The sequence below is a fragment of the Tetrao urogallus genome (assembly GCF_951394365.1).
Source record: "Tetrao urogallus genome assembly, chromosome: 1".
NCBI lineage: Eukaryota > Metazoa > Chordata > Aves > Galliformes > Phasianidae > Tetrao > Tetrao urogallus.
The window spans coordinates 10,859,388-10,880,008 of NC_136813.1; the positions used below are offsets into that span (position 1 = coordinate 10,859,388).

The following is a 20,621-nucleotide window of genomic DNA, read 5'->3' on the forward strand; positions in this document are numbered from 1 at the left end:
TATAACCTTGTGCCAAAGGCAGCGGCAGTTCTTGTTTGCTAGGCCCTGTCACACACCCAACCTCTGCTAAAGCTGAGCCCATGGGGCAACTCAGCAGCAAATGGACGCCTGGAAAAGGGCAGGAAACCAGAGAGACCTGAGGTGAGGCTTCTTCCCACTTGCCCTTCACTCTAGCGCTCCGCCCAGCTCACTTCTCACTCAAACACCTGAGCAGCTTCAGATGGGCAATGCCACATGGGCTTTGGTCTCTGCAACGCCATTCATGGTGACTCCTCTGCTCAGCAGCATTATACGCTGCAGGCGCTATGTCTGTGTGAATCAAGTAGTCCCATCCCTGCCCTGATCAGCATCTCCCATCCCCTTCCATTTAACTTGGGACCCTCTCAAGCTCTGCCCTCTGCTGAGAAGCAGACCTGGAAAGCAGGGGCCAGGAAGGAGAAGGCCACCCCACACCTGCAGCAGCACTTGGGGTGCCAGCAGTCCCCAGGGTGAGGCCCCAGGGTGCACCAATCCCTCACTCAAGGGACTGGAGATGAGTGCTTCCACCCTCTGCAGGGTTAGCTCAGACCTCCTGCACCCTCATGTCTCATAGGAGATGCCATTGGGGTGCAGTGCACAACGCAGCAGTGTGCCATGACACCCAGCACCCCTCACAGGGCAGGATTCATCTCCGTTTGTAGCTCAGCAGAGGCCCAGAAGGAGGGAAGATCCCAGCTCCACAAATAACGCAGCTCTGCAGTGTGAGTCAGACCAGGGGAATGAAAACCAGGCCACCATCCTGGGCTGGTGGCTGAAAATAGATGGCAGGAGTCCTGATCACCATCTGCTGCTCTAACGCCTCCATCTAGCACCAGCTAGCTCTTATTTGTTATTGGAGCAAATGGCAGAAAGGGTATTACATAAAGAAGGACTTTAATCTGCTTTGTTTATTTAGTTATTGGTCCTTGATTCCCTAAAACTCTCTCCCACTGCCTGCGTTGAAAATAGATGTTTTTAAAAAGCCTACATTTGAAAGGCAAACATAAAGGATCTGTACATAAAAGAGCTACGTTTTCAACATGAAATACTTGCTAAAGCTCTCAGAGAACTGATCTGTTGTCATCACCATCAGCTTGCATGTGCTTTTATCTGACACAAACCCAGCCCTGGAAGTCAGACCAAAAAGATGTTCTAATGCACTACCATCCTGCAGAACAAATCCCAGTGTTAACCACCTGCACTGTGCAGCCCAAAGCAAGCCTGTAGTTAAACACGTGATGGACATTGCTAGCAGAAGGTTTTGCTGGGGAAAGTCTACTTAACAGCCTCTTGAAGAGCTGTTGCAGCACCCAAATGCTTCACCAATCCCAACTGTCCCTAAGTCCAAGTGGACACTCCAGGGGACATGGATGAACCCCATACACAGTAAGCAGGCTGGCAAGTCAATCCATCCTCCTCCAGCTCTAACCTACTGTTTGTTCTTCCAATACAGTAAAAATAAACCTTTGTCACTGCTTGAAATCCCATCCCCTGGGAATAACTTGGGGCAAAAGGAACAAAGAATGCAGCCTCCTAGCAAGAGGATTTCTAAGAGAAGAGTTGAGAGGAGGAGAAGCCTTGCAGGGACAGAAGCAGCCACACTCTGAAGGAGGCAGAGCTCACACTCAACCCCTAGACACAATTTTGGTGCCACTGAGCAGCATCCCCATCCTGCCCTCCACCCTGACTTCTGAAGCTCCTCAGAATACAGCCTACTTCACAGTCTCTGTTTGCATAAAATCTATTCTAACAGATGTCTGATGTCAGCTATAAAGTTGTATGACAGCACAATTTAGAAATCATCTTTTCCTATTCAAACTATTGATTGCTACAGATTCCAACAGAGGGCAATCAGATGTCCCTGTGTTTTTCTGCCTCTTTTCTCCACCTTCTGCACACTGCCAGCTTCCCTCCGTTTTGGAGGGTTTGATGCAAAGTGAGATTTGGGTTACGAAATTTAATCCATTTAGATTAAGCTCAGTCTCCCTTCCAGTGAAGAGTTGCATTAGACATACTAGAATTGCAGGCAGTTTTACTTTAAATCACCAAACCCCAGTCTGAGCAGCCTGTGCCAGGGCCTCACTGCCCTCCGAGTAGAGAATTTCTCCCTAACATCTCACCTAATTCTCCCCTCTTTTAGTTTAAAATGATTCCTTGTCCTATCACTATCATAGGATCATATCATAGAATCACAGAATGGCCTGGGTTGAGAAGGCCCACGATGATCATCACGTTCCAACCCCCTGCTATGTGCAGGGTCACCAACCACCAGACCAGGCTGCCCAGAGCCACATCCAGCCTGGCCTTGAATGCCTCCAGGCATGGGGCATCCACAGCCTCCTTGGGCAGCCTGTTCCAGTGCGTCACCACCCTCTGTGTGAAAAACTTCCTCCTAATATCTAACCTAAACCTCCCCTGTCACAGTTTACAACCATTCCCCCTTGTCCTATCACTGTCCACCCTCACAAACAGCCGTTCCCCCTGCTGTTTATACGCTCCCTTCAAGTACTGCAAGGCCACACTGAGGTCTCCCTGCAGCCTTCTCTTCTCCAAGCTAAACAAGCCCAAGTCCCTCAACCTTTCCTCATAGGAAAGGACCATTTAGAAGTCGTTCTCCCTCTTGCTTGTTAAGCTGCCCTCAAGTATCTCAACGTAACAGCAACATTTGACCAATGGACATCAGAATTCAGTGTTTCTTTTTGTTGTTGCTTTTTTTTTAAATAAGTGACTTGGGATACCTAAGGAAACGTTTTCCTTTCTGCTTATCCCCAGTTCAAAAGAAGAGCTCTGAGATGCCTTTCCCGTGGAAGTGTAACATTTCAAGAAGTGCCTCTTTACATTAAAATCAAACCTTGGGTGATGGTAAGAACAGCAGTGAGGCCGTAGTGGTTGAAGAAAGAGCAGTTTACAAACGTCAGTTTGCCTAGAGAAAAAGCAGCTGACCTACAACAAAGGATAGGCTTTATCTCTTAAGGAAAAGCATGTCAATTTTTTTCCCAAGTGAGCAAGACAAAACTCATCAGGAAGGCTTGTATTTGAGCAGCAGCTAGCTCAATCTCGTTCTGAAGGTTGCAGCGGTGGCACGGAGAACCTCACAAAGAACATTTCTGTGGGCATTTTCTTACCACGCTCAGAGTCTGCAGTGCAGAGCATTTAATGCTGAGAAAGAAAGAAAATGCCAGCAGCCCCTCTGGCACACAGCTCTGACCTTCCTCAGAGACTTCAGGTCCAGCAGCACGGCCACAGATAGGAACACTTGGGGTGTTGGATGCTTCTGCTTCAGCGGTGCCACTGATGAGGTGACGTTGTGACAAATGCACATCACAACGTAGCTGAGAACAGTACAGAGCCTTTAATATTCACTCATCTGCTCAAGGAATAAAAATAGATGCTGAACATCTTAAAATTCTGTCTGGACACAGCACAGCTGACCCCACTGCAGGACTATCATTACATTTTACCCCTGGTGCTAACAACCCCTTCACATATTTCAAGACAAAGTTTCAAACACAATACTTTAGGAAACAAAGTGAATCAAAAAAATAACAACAAAATACCACGTACTTAGAAGTCTTCCTGTTCTGTCTGCAGAAAAAGCGTTCTCTTTTTCAGTTCCAGTTCTACATAGTTTATAGTTCAGTTCTGTGAAGATAACTGTACTGCTGGAGATAAGAATAAGCAAGAGGGGAACAGCTGATAAAGCACATAGCTTTGTTCTGAGCCACCAGTTACAGTACATTGAGGTGGTGCTTGCAAACATGCATGATTAAGCAGTCCTGATGTTTAGAAGTGTAGAAACATTACTCCTTCAAGTGCACAACATTCACTGTCTCCCACGTCTGTTGCTGTAACAACAAACTTCCTTTGTTGGAAGTTATCTGCCACACCAAACAGAAGTTCCTGGAAAAATCCATGCTAGGAGCAGAGCTGTAGAACCTCAAGAACTGATTTGTTTTTATTTTTAAAGATCTCACAGTCGCTTGTCAACAAACTGTTTGACTTCTCTCAGATGAGCATTAGAAGCACAATAGAAAATGAAGCATCAGTAACAGCACAAATCTGGAAAGCACGGTGCTCTTCCCAGTGCTTTACAACTTCCCAACTGATAAAGAAAACTCAGTGGTCAACCATGCAGAACCCTGGGAGGGTTAAGGCTTGGAACTCCTTAGCTGCCTACTTGTGTGCAAAAGCTCTGGGAGAGGAGGTGAGAGACAAGATCTGCAAATTCAGTAGTGCTGCTGAACAGCAGTACAAACACAAAAGCTCACAGAGGTGCAGGATCTGTGGGGCTCTTTCTCCAGAGCAAAGGAGGGAGAGAGCTACAGGAAAACACGGCCAAGCACACCTCTGTGTTCTGCAGAAGAAAGGGATGGGTGCTCCTCCACCTGCAGGAACAGCTGTGTACAGAGCAGGAGCTCAGCCAGCAGGGCCCAGCCCACTTCCCAGAAGTACTGATTTCTCTACAAAAAGAGTTGCAGCATCTCAGGAATAGAAATGACAGCTTACGCACTTACAGTTTCTATGAATGCATTGAACTGTGGTGTTTCAGCTATGCACCCCTCCAGTGAAGCTGTATGTTTACTCGCTGCCTTTGGCACAGGGATTACATCTCGTAATACAGCTGCAGCAATTATTTTTTGTAGTTGCCATGACAGCAGTGCTGTTAGGTCAGACCTAGAGCAGCAGCTGCTCCCCCAATGCCAGACTTGGACAAGTGCAGCTCTCAACTTTCTTCCCCCCCTCCCTCTAATCACACTGCCTGTACACCGAGGTTTCAGTGGCTGTAGTGGAAAGAGAGAATTATGAAGTATTATGAATGTGTTTTCTGACTCGAGAAGCGGTGCCGTCACGAGGCAGGTAGCACGTGTAACACAAGCACATATTCCTCCAGTAGCTGCAGGAGCTCACATGACCCTAAGCACGTTGAAAATCTCTCTTCCAAGTAAACATGGGTATAAGCTGTTGGCAAGAGTGTGCTATGCATTGCTTCATGGGGCTGGAAATACAGCTGTAATGAGCAAAACCTCTCGCAGGATACAAGTATATATATATTCTTAGCCTTTACTCACTTAAAAGTAAAATCAGGTGTATTTTCAAACTAAAAGCTTGCAAAGAATGCTATTACTATAAAAGATGGTAAGAATGAACTACACTGAGTGTTACACCACCTTTTGTAAAGGCTGTGTTTGTATCCAGCGCGTCACTTGGCCAAGATTCAAAACACAACCAAAGTGACTTGAGAGGAAAAGAAAGAAATCCCTTCACAACTGAGGTGTATCCATCACTCTTAAGTTATGTTGTCATCTTTAAAATGTCCACTTCAATATTTCACTGTACTGTGACGTCTCGATGAGATCACCCACTCAAGGTTCCAACAACGCCATCACGACTGAACCACACACACACGACTGAGCTTGGGCTGTGCCTGAAGGACTGGAATCATTCAGCAAAGAGGAAAAGCCTTTGAGGCCCCCAGGAGAATTCTGCACTCAGTGCTGCCCCAAGCACTATGTTGTTTTGCTCCAGAAACACTGAGCCAAGACAGCCCAGAAGCTGCAGGGTTGGGAACTTAGAGCTATCCCACACAGCTATGATTTGGTTGCTAATATAAAGAAACTAAAAGTGAAGATTAGCTGTGTGTAAGTAGGTATTAAAAAGCAAGGCCACTTTGCTCACACTGCTCATCACATTCGGCAATTCCCTGTTAAGAGCAGCACTCACACAATTACAAACCACCACTGCCACAAATGCAGGCAGTTGTGGAAAGCACTTCACACAACTGCAATGTGTACTGCAAAACAGTTTTTGCCACCATTTACAAGAAGGACAGTAGAAGTAAATTCTTGTGAACAGAAGAACACTCATGAAACACAAACTGGTTTAATTAAAACAAAAAGGAAAGCATACTGAAGGAATAAAACTCCATACACAGCAGTTATTATTTATGAAGCTGTTGACAATTTTGATACAGCATTTTGGAATTTATGACCAAATATTCAGCCTTGAATTCCGAGGGAGAGTGGGGGAACAACCTGCCGAATCCGTCAGCACCACAGCACATAAAACTGTACTACTTGATGTATTTCTCCATGAATTTTTTGTGAAATTCTGACCTCAGAGTGTCATTCACAAACCTCTTGTCCTTCTTTGTTTCATCTATCCCCTTGGCACAATTCTTGAAGACAACATCATCATCCCACCTGAAAAGAAAGACGTTTTTAACTTTGGTAAATCAACGTGACGCTATTTACAAAAAACATTTAAGTACAGTTTGGCTTTCCTATTTCAATGCATTACAAGCACTTCGTCATTGGGAGAGAATTGTAAACTCCAAAAAGAAAAGATCTGTTCTTCTGAAGCGAGTCATCTCCTAAATGGTCTTGAGTTAGAAGCAATAATATCAGTGCACTGAAGGTTACCTTAACTTTGCAGAAAATAACAGGCTCTTGAACAGAGCAGAGAAAGCCTTCAATGCTCCCGATTTCTCTTTAGGAAAAGATCATTATCTACTAATTCTGGTCACTCTAAAAATAAAAGTAGTATTTTTAAATGGAAGCATGACATCAAATTGAGGAAAACTGGTCCTCCTACTTTTCATAGTAATGTGAACTACGTCTGAGAAATGAGCAGGACAAACCACTATATGCAGTGTTCTCATTTCACATCACATTGTTGCAAGATTCAAGCAAGGAAATGATGACATTTAACAGACTCTCAGAGCAACAAGAGAGAATCAGGGATGGATATCACAGCAAGACTGCACTGTACCTCCTCTTCACTTTGAAGTTTGCTTGGGGCTGTGCTGGGCCGGTGAGGTTCAGCAGTGGGTTCCCACTCAGGATGTTCTCCATCCGAATCCTTTCTTCTTCAGCCTTTTGCTCTTGCTCCTGAGAACCAGAAATTGACAGATATTACATTTCAGGGCCATTTTTTTAAATTTAGTTGATAGGGAAAGATAAACATAATTTAGCTGCAGATACATTCATAGCTTTAATTCCCAGCTCAGCCTTCTCAGAGCATGTGACACTTGCACATGAGCAGAATAAGGACAGAAGATACACTACAGAGCTTAACACTGCTAATAAACTGTTGATCTAGCAGTACTCTTTTCTGCTCTACTTATTTCGAATGTTCCATCAAGCATTCAGTCAAATCCTAGATTTACCATTTACATATTTATTATAAGAAAAACTGCATACAGATTAAAAGATTTTCCCTATCCTCATGAGAAAAGAAGATGCATTATACAATATTCAGTAGGTGGAAGGAACCTTCCAGCAACATGGAACTCCGCTATCACCTTGAGCACTCTGCTTGGCTTTGACAAGTACCAGTTCCACAGGGACCAATTAAAAAGAATACTAGGAAATTTAAGGTGAAAACTAAGTGGATAAATAAAAACTATTAAAGAGTTCCAACATTAAGGATCAGAAAGATCGACTGTTAGAAGTGTATCTCAGGCATAAGCCAAGCTCTGCACTACTGGCAACACAAATTGGATTTCACTGCCCACATTTCAAGATGTATCACTAAATTGGTGACTTACATGCTCACAGATTTCAAAATGATTGTGTAACATTCATTTTACATCAATACATTTTTCAGTGCCCTTTGAAATGCATCACAAGGGCTGCTCTTTGGATTACAAGAAGGAAAGCAGAATTCTCTCATTGGGATGACCACGTTTCCCTTCTCTGCATCCAGTTTAAAAAAATATCCTCAAGACTCATTAGTGCAGCAGGAAGCTCAATGCATTGCTTGTATCTATTATAGAAATGAAAAGATGGAGACAATAAATTAAGGTGATTTTCTGAGTGCAGAAAATCCATGGCTGGATTTAAAATATATTAACAAATAAAATAAATCAGTACTGATTTACAGGTAGAGGTGATCAGATTCTTTGTTAAGGCCATTAGGTAAACCTACTGCAGGATGTTAACATGCAAATGCTCCCCTGTGTTGTCCAGTATCATACTGGACAGTACTCATGAGAAACTGGCTGCAGTAAGAGTCCAGAGGAGGGCCACTAAGATGATCAGAGGGCTGGAGCACCTCTCCTATGGTCTTAAACTGAGACAGGGGAGGTTTAGGTTAGATATTAGGAGGAAGCTTTTCATACAGAGGATGGTGACACACTGGAACAGGCTGCCCAAGGAGGCTGTGGATGCCCCATGCCTGGAGGCATTCAAGGCCAGGCTGGATGTGGCTCTGGGCAGCCTGGTCTGGTGGTTGGCAATCCCCACATAGCAGGGGGTTGAAATGTGTTGATCTTCGTGGTCCTTTTCAACCCAGGCCATTCTATGATTCTATGATATGATTCAATGTAAGAACTCAGTATTTCTCAGTTGACAAATGCTTCTACAGAAAGAACTTTCCTCAAGCTGCCACAGCAGCTGCCTGTCTTAGAGCTGAAGCATAGGGAAACTCTTCTCAAGGCAGCACACAGAGCACGATACATGAGGTTTCTGTGACATGAACCTTGGCAGTGACCCAGAGTTACTGACCCAGAGTCACACAGCTGCATGTCTCATTTTTCCATAATCAGACATTAAAGCAGCATGCTAGGCATCATCATAACTTTGTCTGTTTTGCGTAACCCACATAATATCCTTCCATCTCCATCAATCACAGAGTTTGCTTTCTTATAATGAAAGAAGTATTGTCAGATTCAAGAGTAAAAATGTGGTGACAAAAAAATTGAAATTGAAGAATGCCACAGCACCTGTAAGTGCCATGCTGCAAGCAGTGGTCAAAGGGCAGGACGCAGCTCCAGAGGAAGACATCGACATCCAGCTATGTGCCTGCAGGCACCCAAGCTCACAGCTCAGCAGGGAGCAGTACAGTACAATGAGGTTCTAAGGGAGCTGTGCTGCTCCCCATGAGTTTCACACACCAGGAGCTCACTGTGCTCCAGGCTCTGCCGCTGCGCTGACTGCATCTCCATCGCAGTGGAACGGAAGCTTGCAGAAACAACCTGTACGTGCATCCCAATTTGGCTCTTCTATAGCGATGGCAGCAACTGAAAACATCTACAGATCTTATTTTCAAAGATCCATTTCCACATCTGCTGACAGCGATGCTGCAGAGCCCCATGGCACTTGGTGCCACCACTGGCTGCCTCCCAGCTCTGCTCACACACAGACCCCAGCTTCCTTTTGACCTGCAGAGGCAGCACAACCAGAAGCAGTAACAAACCACACTGACTTATCTTTGTGATTAAAGGCCAACAGACTGGAGTCTGGAAGCACACAGGGAACAGAGAGGTGTTGAGTAAGACATCGTCAGGTTCAGTCACTTAACAAAGACGTCCCAGCACTCCTGCTAGCTCACTCATCACAAGGCTGGATGACATCTCAACAGAGCTGCTGCATTAGACAGCAGGCTAACTCTGAAGATTAGCCTTCAGGAGTTCTCTATTATTTGCCTTCAGCAAAACCTCCCAAAGAAGGTATGCAAGAATTAAGAAATGGGTTATTTATTAAAGCTTGTATCCTAGAGACATGACACAGAGGAAATACAAGGTATAACTCACAGTGGTGTAAAGTTGACATTTGCACTTAAACTGATTTATGCACTCTGGCCAGAGCTGTAGAATTCCTCACCTCCAGCCAAAAAAGGTTTTCATTACATTTCAGAATTTTCCACATAAATCATGCACTGCCCACTCCTCTACTGAAAGCTGGGATGCTCCCAGTGGTACAGCAGGGGCTGTATCAAATGGAACAGAGCAGACAGAACCTTCCCAGCTGTCTGAGCTTCACACCTCTGGGGCAGATAAAGCACAGCTGCTGGTAAAACAGGCTCAGGGTGCTCCAAAGCCAGCACTGTTCTTTTATGTGCTGGAACAAAGGCATATTAAGCTAAAACGCTATGGATGCAGCAAGCCTACAACAGAAGAAAGGCCTAAGGGAGCAAACAGTGCATCCCTATTCAGATCATCCTTTTTTAAAATGACACCTTTGTCTGCATTTCCATTGCATTGTGCTTTGCAATAGCAGTGTGTTGTACCAACCACGTGCAGGGATGAACCAGAAATCAGCCTTGCTGTTGGGAAGTAACTCCTTCCTCTGCTGCCACTGTGCAGGTGGTAAAGGCAACAGAACAGGAACATTACAGCGTGAGGGGTCAGCAGGCAGAGGGAGTCCCACAAGCCAAGGAAGCAGATGGAGATGATGCCACATGGATGGGACGTCACAGCAAGCATCCATTGCAGCTGAACTTGCTATGCAACATCAGTTAGTGAAAAAGCAGACAGAACTACATTAACCTTAACTGAACAGTTATTCACAGAACCATAGAACGGCTTGGGTTGGAAGAGACCGCAAGGATCATTGAAGCTCCAACCCCCTGCCGCATGCAGGGCCACCAATCTCCCCATTTAATACCAAGCCAGGCTGCCCAGGGCTCCATCCAACCTGGCCTTGAACACCTCCAGGGATGGGGCATCCACAACCTCTCTGGGCAGCTGTTCCAGCACCTCACCACTGTCCTGGTAAAGAACTTCCCCGCAATATCCAAACTAAATCTAAACCTAAATTATTCCTTATCTTGCTGCAAGAATAACAGTCCCATGGCATATTTGTTTCTGACCACAAAATAAAGAAAAACAATATTGTTTCCACAGTTTTTATTTTTTTTTTAGCACTGTTCCAATCCTAAGTGCAGAGCAAAGGAAAGTGCTGAAATGATTCCACTGTATTACCATGAGTTACCTTGCTCAGTTTCTGCAGACTCTGAACTGCTGCAAAAAAGCCCAAAATATCTGTACTGCACTGAAGGCTAAAACTCACACAACACAATGTTATTTCAATGCTCATTTTTGACCAACAAACAACAGCACTGCCTTTAGCAGTGGGGAATAAGATCTAATAATACCTAATAAAAGACTTAATCCATGCCAGTAATATAATCCTATGTAAGTCACTAACTCTACTCAAATAATGGACTGAAATTCCACAAAATAAACATACAAAGCACTTGTAACTGTGGTGTCTTTATGCAGAGTTGATGCCATCCTTCCCACAAAAGATGGGCCATTACCATTACTTCTTGACAAGGATGAGGATTGCTAGCACATCTCACAAACACTTAATGAAGAAATACACCTGATCATCTCCTTGGCCTCTTCACTGAAATCCTTCTTAATCATTACCTTATACTTTAGTTTTAATTATACACTTTTAATTTAAGTGAAAGAGTTCATGCATAGGAATTCATTTCATGTTTTAGATGGAAGAAGTTGAGGATGTGGCTAAAACACAGAACAGAGCAAAGGTCTGTTTCAGCCATCAGTAAAGTGGGACATTTACTTATAAAACAGCACTTTGTGAAATAAAATTGCAAGAAAACAAAGCCAAAACTTTCAGTCTGTTCTCAGATAAGCATAGAAGGATCGGAAGCTGAAACAGCTCTGCTGGAGCAGTACACATGTGTTCAGCTGCTCAATGGTTTGAGTTTGTTTCTAATTATTTCAATTTACCTTTTAAGGAAACACTCGAGAACTGAAAATTAAGACTGCTGTAATGCTGAATTTGGAATATTCCCAGCAGACCCTACCATGGATGGTCAGCACACACAGCAGTCCTCACGCTGGGCAGTTCCAGACAAGCGCAGAACTATTCCACAGAAACAGCTCCCAGAACTGAAGTGTTCTGGTCGGCTCCATCTCCACTGGGAACAACCAGAGGGGTTGAAGAGACAGAGGGCAGGAAGAAAGCCAGAACAAATGCCATTCTCAGTCAGCTTTTTAATTTGTCATGATTATTTTACGTTTCTAAAGAATGCAAAGGAATTTGAGAAATGAGCAGGTTTTGAGTAGTCTCTTATTTGGATGACAAACGCCTTCCTTCACAATGGTATTTCTGTTTATGCCATGAAGAAAGAATCTCTTAATACTAGCATTTACCAAAACTAGGTTTAGAGGTTTCCAAGGAAAACTGGTACTACCACAGGAGAGAATCAACCAGAGAACACGACAAAGTGAAAGACAGCACGCCTCTGGCTTCCAGTTTTAGCTGCCTGAGCAGAAATGTGTTTTGGAATAAACAGCCCTTCTTCCGTGGGTCCTTAAGTAGGAGACACCAAAGCAATGAGCAAAAGGAGTTCACTAAAATAAGTCATTTACCTTAAACGAAGTCTCAGAAATAACTGCACTAGCATTTTAGGGTAATTATCAGGGAAAAAAATAACATACAGCACAAATTTGGGATACAGTACTATACTCAACCCGTTCTGTCCTGTTCCAAGAACACTCACAGGCAAAACTCATCTGCCCATAGAACAGCACAGATTGGAGAACAAGGTACAGAATGTGAAGAAGAACTCACTCTGCTCTTTCCCTTTGGCCTTGCCACTGCTTTACCCAAGCTGCCTACTAAGGACTACTGCTTCAGTAGATAAAGCATTTTTTTTTCCAAGTGGATTAGGATTAACAGCAGCTACAAATAAGAGTTTACATGAGATGTTATCCTGAAGTCAACCAGATAACAAACATAAAGTTACCTACTAAATTAGGCTTAAATCACAGTTTGCAAGACACAGTAATGTGAAATCCACATACATCATGGGGAAAAAGATTTACACAAATTGGTCACAAAGCTTTTTGTCAGTAATGCCTTATGCTAAGGACGGGGGTAACAGCATAATCTAGAGATCACACCCCTAAAGCCAGCATAAATATCAGACCTCCTCTCAGGAGAGCCTTACTACTGAAGACTCCAATGCTGCATTCTGCTTTGGTCTTTGCTTTTCATCACTGTTCTCTACACTCCAAAGAACCCCAGGAAAATACAACTCCAACTACAGCACAGTGCCCACTATTCAACAAGACATCATCTCTCATGAGGTAATCTTTAAGGTTAATTTTAATTAACTGTCACTCAATGAAAAAACGACCAGAGCAATAATATGCACTACTACAAATGGCTAATGGTCACTTTGCAGATGAAATAGGGGAGCCATTGTGTGTATGGAGTTTGCATGTAGCCCTGGGCGCTGTAACAAGCCCTACCTCTGGTGGGTGGGGAACAGCCAGGAAAGCAAAGAGCAACACCAGTCAAACCACAGCAAAACAGAACGAGTGCCAAACTAAAGAATTCAGAGCTTTTAGCACCCTCTAGTGACAAGTTCAGAGTTTTGTAGGTGTAACACTCCCGATTTTTACAGGCCAATAGAGAAAGGCGCTTGTTTCTGCACAATGTGATTTACTTTCAAGAATCAAAAGACTTCTCAGGAAAGCTTCTATACTGAAGGAGCACGGTACACATTTTAACCTTCTGAAGTGTTTTACCACTGCAGACTTCCTTACACAGGATCACAGAGTTGGAAGGGACCTCAAGGACCATGAAGCTCCAACCCCCCTGCCACAGGCAGGGCCACCAACTTCCACATTTAATACCAGACCAGCTGCCCAGGGCCCCATCCAACCTGGCCTAGAACTCTCTAGGTTCAAGAGTGGCCACTTGTGCCTACAGCAGCTAAAACACTATTCTTTCCTAATTGTTCCTACTTCCTGCTGTACACCATGCCCAGTTTACTGCCAGTTGTCTCTAGTGGAGAGCATTCCTGAAAAACCACACTAGCAGTTAAACTACAAGGTTGTCTATTATGCTATGGAAATTAATTCATTTCATTTTTGTGGATATATTTTCAAAATACAGTCACCTGTGTATAATCATATCAAAACAGTTCCAGTTTTATAGTTTCAATTGGCATTCCTTGCCAAGGCAACACAGCAGTAATGTAAGAAGATCAAAAGCATCAAAGAATATGCTGGTATTTTTAATTCTTTTATAAGAACCTCATTTCTTGCTTCAAAAAAGCTGATTAACAAAGGAAATGTTCCACTGGATGATGCCATGGGTAGGTCACCAGTACAATTACAGTTTGATATGACACCAGTCTTCAGAGAAAGACTTGTATGTCAAAAGCAAGATTAACTTAACTCAAATGCCTCTACAAAGCATTTGGAAAGTAAATAAAACATTTTAGCAAAACACCCATAAACATGTCTGCTAAAGAAAGTATTTCTGATACATTAGACATAAGAACAAAGCCATCAGATTGACCCGAGAAGCTTGTTTTGAGGTACTGTGCCAGTACCTCAAAAACCCAGTACTCTGAGCTTGGCACTCACTTTACCAGTTCTCACCTGTGCTCAGAATTTAAGGCACAACAGTTTTACTAAGCACGTTTGCAAAAACAACCAGATGCTCCTTAATGGGAATGAGTGAGATGTTACCTTCCGAGCCTGCTCCTCAGCTCGCTCCTTCTTTATTTTTTCCAGTTCAGCCAGAAGAGCTGCAGTGTCATCATCATCACTGTCTTCCAGGTCATCATCCTCATCATCCTCCTATCAGCAACAAAAGCAGAGAAGAAACAGTTTATTACATGAAATTCATAGACACAGCTTTTCATTCTGAACACTGACTGCAGAGATGTCTCTCTTGTTTGAGAAAAAAGAACTATGAGAAGTTCCCCACACAGTTCAGGTGCATTGAGCTAAGGCTGACTTCTGAAGCTGGGACTGGTGCTCGTAAGAGCAGCAAATATAATACAGATGGTTCGTTTGCTCTTACACCATAAAGAGAAAAATATAAGTGTTTGTGTTTTTAGATGACTGCAGTTCTTATCTTTTAATCATTCAAATGCCATGTTCCTGACAGATCCCAGAGAGCTGGCACTCTAAATCACTGAAACACAAGTCATTATAATTGTATGCCTAAATACCTCATCCAGTATTGCTGGGACCAAATATAGCACTGTTAGAAACAAAACAAACATCAGCATGCTGTCAGTACCTGAACAACTCCAACAGATCAACACAAGAAAAGGAGCCAAGAACTCCTTATTCATGCAGACAATCAGCATATCTCAACTGCTTTACCTTTGGGGAATTCTGACTGACCCAGTACTTAGACAGAGGCTAAAAAAACACCAATAATTTAAGCAGTACCTTCAATTCCCCACTTCTTGTATGCTAGTAGTCACAGCATCCTTCCCCCCTTCTAAAAAGACCACTGATTGCAGTGTAAAACTACTATGGACTTCCATCAGAATAGAGGAACTGGATGTAGAGTATCCCCAAACCAGTTCTCAGTTACAACTCTCAATTTATATATATATTCTTAAATATCTAGAAGCTCATGTTCTATCAGTGGCAAAACGCCAAAACAGGACAATGAAAGGAAGACGACAGAGAAGAATGCATACATCAGTTAGAGGGTCATCTGCATCGAGGTTTGCTGCAGGAATCTGGTCCAGCCGAGGCTTCTTAGACACAGAAGATGATGTTGTATGTTCTATAAGATTAAAATAAGTGAAAATGGCTTTGTGCTGTTTTTAATTAATTAATTTAACAGCATCTAAAGTCAGAAATTGATAAAAAAAATCATTAACAAGCTGTCTTGCATTAGAGCAAGAAATACAAGCTTATGCTTAGTTTCTCCTCACCGCTCAGCACTGACACCTATGCCAATTCCTCCCATGCAGGCATCCTCAAACAAAGCACTAACATCCCCAACCTTATCTTTTAGCCTGGAACTGCGCTTGTTTAGCTTGGAGAAGAGAAGGCTGCAGGGAGACCTCAGTGTGGCCTTGCAGTACTTAAAGGGAGCGTATAAACAGGAGGGGGAATGGCTGTTTGTGAGGGTGGATGGTGGTAGGACAAGGGGAAATCATAGAATCATAGAATCACCAAGGCTGGAAAAGACCTAAGAGATCATCCAGTCCAACCGTTCACCTATTCCCAATAGCTCCCACTAAACCATGTCCCTCAACATGGTTGTAAACTGTGACAGGGGAGGTTTAGGTTAGATATTAGGAAGAAGGTTTTCCACACAGAGGGTGGTGACACACTGGAACAGGCTGCCCAAGGAGGCTGTGGATGCCCCATCCCTGCAGGCGTTCAAGGCCAGGCTGGATGTGGCTCTGGGCAGCCTGGTCTGCTGGTTGGTGACTCTGAACATAGCAGGGGGTTGGAACTAATTGATCATTGTGGTCCTTTTCAACCCAGGCCATTCTGTGATTCTGTGATTCTGTACACTTCAGAATTTAGGTACTAAAGTACCTAAATTTGGTCAAGCTTTGTATTAAAAAAATGAATATTTCTCAAACAAATAACAAACAACTTTGATTTTTGTTTTAATTCTCACTTCACAGTACATGAACTGAATCAGATACTTTAAAAAGCAATTTATTACTTCTCTGCTGCTCTAACAGTTGAAGATGAGTCATTCCCCTTTTCCTTCCTGTCTTGTTTGTCCAAGCACAAAAAAAAAAAGCTCTCTGTTAACTGTACATACTTGCTGCCAATTCATGACAGCCATTCTGTATCAGCTGGCCTGCTTGATGCTTCCCTACTGGCTGGCCTAGGATTTTTGCTAGCACGAAGCCAGTGAGCACTCCCTTGCAGGTCCACAGCTCGGAAAAGTCAGGCCAATATCCCTCACTGTGCTCTCTAACAGTGTCTAACTCAGAAACTTACAACATGGAACTTTGTGTGAGAGCAGCGTCATGTGAAGGTACTGAGATCTGGTTGTTAGGGGTTGGGCTTTACCTCTGGTTGGTCTGTCTCTGTTCTTTTCCCTCGCAGCAACCCGCTCTCTCTCCTCTAGCTCCCTTCTGAAGTCACGGTTACGCACCTCTTCGGGAGCATCCTGAGTGGCCTGTCTGAAACAGCAACGAGGGGAAAAGGCTGAAGATGACAACCAGGAACTAAGAGCAATTTATCAAACGAGGCCAATAAATCCAGTGGTGAACGTTTCTACTCTCTGCACACAGCTGGGTACCACGTGCACACATGCTTCTTTCTCTGTCTGCGTTACACACACAAGTTCTCTGCAGCACAAATTCAGTGTCCAACCTGACACCTACCAACACTCTGGTTTACTCTTTGCCATTTTATCATCTCACATTGCTGTTGCAAACAAATCTCCCAGGCTTGCAAGACCAAAATTAGAGCCTGCTGTTCTCTAATCTTTTCTCCCCATAAAACAGAAGAGACAATGTACCACTGCAGGGGAAAAAAAGAAAAAAAGAAAAAAAAAAGGAAATACAGAGGGAATATGAAGGGAATGAGCACAACACTAGCTTTAGTGAAATACATTGCAAATGCATCTTTTCCCCTCTTTTATATAATACACACAGGCAAAAATCAACAGACTACTTATATTCAAGTCACACTAAGTTCCACCTAGAACATGCTGAACTTCTCTGGAAGACTTGAGAAGAACTGATGAATAAAAACAAGCAGCAATTCCTTTCACCTTACTGTGAACTCAGGTTTGGAAATAAGAGTGCCTGGAAGAAACCCAGGCTCCAGTCATTATAAATACACAGCGTGCACAAGCTGCCTTTATGCTGAAGCATTTCATTTGCTTTTATAATTAAAAACTTGAATTCAGAATCCCTGACGTGGCTGCAAAAATCCCCCAGGCCCTGTGCCAATGAGGCATGGGAGAGTGGGACTGAAATACCAAATCTTTCCTGCAGTGATGCAGTCCTGGCAAATTAGCAAAGACAACTTTGTATCAGATATTTACCAGAATGAACTTAAGACACTTAATGCCCCCTCACACACACACACACACACACACACACACACACACAGACTCACAGGGATCTGTTACCACACACATTGCATATTCCTGTATGTATTTCTCCCCACACACTCCTTTCAGAACAAGACTGGTGTTCCACACTCCTGCTCTATTTAAAGAGACAAACCACCAGCCATTTTTCCCTTAACAGCACGTTTTGTGCTCCTGCTTTTGGTATTCTCCAAACATTCCCACTCCCATATCCACGTCACCTTCAAAGTTATTCAAATGGGCAGGAGGGAAGCAGTGAAAGGGTGAACATCTGCATTAAGAAAGTAAAACCCAAGCAACAGTTTAAGCTAGAAAAAAAACCACACTATTTTTAGGCTGATACAATTCAGTTAAATCCAAGTGGCACATTGACTACAGATTTCATGCTATCTTAAAAGAATATAAACAAATTATTAAGCATTCCAAACACAGGCTAATAATCATATAAAATCCCATTATTTTTCACACCAATTGAAGCAAATGACTCTTCTAGAACCTCTTCCAGTGTTTAACATCAGCTCTTCCAACACCTACTAATGTCCAAGTGCTGTTTCATGTTGCCCTGCCTCTTCTTAGTGCTCTTTTCCAGCAGTTCTTTGCCAGCATATGTCTTAAAAGATGGAAAATCACATCATTTTCAACTTAATACCTCTTATCCCATCTTGTTCAGCAAGTAACGGCACCTTATCAGCTCAGCTGTCTCTGTATGCTCCCAACCCTTTTCACCCCACTACCTGAAATGCTTTATCTCTGCACATCACCTCCTCATGATTCACTTCCACAGGCACTTATCCACACCACTAAAATTAAACCTTCCAAATCAGCTGCAAGCCATTCAGTTTCCTAAGCCTGCTTTTGAGATGTGCAGTTTCAGCACCGCTGCACAATATCTGTGTCTGCTGAATGTCAAGCAAACGAATATCTAAGGTGAAAAAAAATTTAGAGTGTTGGTGACATCAAAAAGAAATAGATCAGTGAAACATCCCCAGCCTGCTTTGCTGCAAGCAGACAATAACAATACTTACCTATATTTGATTTTAGTATGAGAGGGAAGGTCTCTGCTGGAATACTGCTTGGACAGCTGACTTAAGTCTCCTTCACCTTTTCCTCTTCCTCCTCTTGCAGGCTCAAATGTTGGCCTTGCCGCTGTCGTCATTTTAGTAACTACAGAGTGAAGGGCAAAAAACAGTCATTACTGTAACTTTAAGTGAAAGACATTCACCAGAAGCTACGATGCTCCTGGAACTGTTGCAGCAACAGCAAATTCCACTACACAATACAAACTATCATTTGGCACACAAGCCTTAAAGCTTAAGGAGCTTTTTTAATTGGCAGCTTCTACTCAGATGTTCTAAAAATGAAGTCTTTTCCAACATGTCTGAAAGATGGTAGGGACTACAATAAGAATGTGAGGTCCTGTTTATAAAAGCGGATAAAACGCCAGGAGCCAGTCTCGTATCCTTAAGTCTTGGTAGAAGTATAACTCTTTCCCATCTGGAAAAAACACAGCCAAAAATGAGAGCATATTGGAAATGATCTCTCAATTATGCATATCTTAGCATTATCACCACAAATGCCAGCCAATGTGGACTGTATCGTGCTGGTGCTGATAACTGAACAGTGACAATAGTCACACATTCTAAACTTCAGTCCTTGTCCTGGCCTGGTTCATTTCTCCATTACAGGCACAGCACCAACACTGGTAACGCAGCAGAGCTCCAGCTGGCCAGCAAACCTTCTGAAGTGTTTATGTGAATTAAGTGCAATTAACAAAACACCTTCCTCAGACAAACACAGAAGTTCACCAACTCTCTTACAGAAACTACAGAAATTCATGCAGCACCAACAGGATCTAATAATGAAATAACTGATGCCAAGAAGTGCAGGTATGGCAGAGGACTAAAAGGGGCTCAGCTCAGTTTCAGCTACACAACAGCTGTCAGCACACACTGTGTTCAGCACTGCAGACAGCAGCTAGAGGCCCTGCAGGCCCAAACCATAGAGCCAAAAGTTTAGGGCATTCCACCAAGGCAAAAACAACCCACCAAAAAACCAAAACAATAAAACCAACCAGACGAACAAAAATCCTGGATGATCCATCAGTGCCACCTTCAGTCTGTTAAATGAAACTACACAAATTTCTGCCTCACCAGCACACGCACCTCCATAAGCACAGCCTAAGGACTTAAAAGCAAGAGACACTCAGAAGGTGATGAGGCCCAGCTGCCCAGAGAGCTGTGATGTCGCATCCCTGGAAGTGCTCAAGGCCAGGCTAGATGGGCACTGGGCAGCCTCAGCTGGTGAGGGGCAGCCAGCCCATGGCAGGATTTGGATGTGGATGGGCTCTGAGGCCCCTTCCAATCCATTCAATGATTCCATGAAGAGAGACAGCCAGCACGAGCCCGCACTCACTGCCCCCAACTGCAGACACTTGTAGTGACTCTGTGCAGGTGAACCGGAGCTCGGCAGGCTTTGTTGGCTTTGGTACAGAGCCACGACCAGAGAAAGACGTGACCCCAGGACTAATCTGTGTTATTTATAGGTAACGGAAAGGATCTCCGAGTTCAAGCCCCGGCCCGACTGCGTACACCCATGTAGCATTACCAAATCCCACGGAAACTGCCCCTGCAGCATCTTTCTGGGCTCATCCATTCATCTGGGCCGTAAGGGACCCGCACTCCGCCTGACGCCACTCGGGCCCGTTCGCTCCGTTGAGGTTCCGGCGGCGCAGCACTGGAGCAGCCCCTGCAGTGCCGCACAACGCCGGGCCGGCCGAGACGCGTCTATCGGCACACGCCCAGCCCAGCCAGGCCGCCCCACCGCCTCAACCTCCCTTCCGGTCCCACCGGGCCGCCCACCACCTCCCCACGCCCAGAACCCCCGATTCAGTCCCCTCAACCCCCGCCTCTGACCTCAGGATCTCCTCCCGCTGAGCAGCCAGGCCCTACGCCACCGCCATCATCCCGCCCACTACCCACAAGGCCCTGCGCGGCAACCATAGAGCAGAGCGGCGGA

At 44.0% G+C, this 20,621-nt stretch overlaps 1 protein-coding gene across 1 annotated transcript; it reads right to left on the reverse strand.

Moving 5' to 3' along the window:
• Positions 1 to 5,935: 5,935 nt before the first annotated feature.
• Positions 5,936 to 18,762, reverse strand: CWC15 (CWC15 spliceosome associated protein homolog; the record flags this gene model as incomplete). The annotated part of the gene is made up of 6 exons (XM_079537319.1): positions 5,936 to 6,218; positions 6,787 to 6,905; positions 14,258 to 14,368; positions 15,229 to 15,317; positions 16,574 to 16,686; positions 18,632 to 18,762. 6 exons carry the CDS (start codon positions 18,760 to 18,762, stop codon positions 6,089 to 6,091), a joined length of 693 nt encoding a protein of 230 aa, XP_079393445.1. The 3' UTR covers positions 5,936 to 6,088.
• Between the last annotated feature and the right edge of the window lie 1,859 nt (positions 18,763 to 20,621).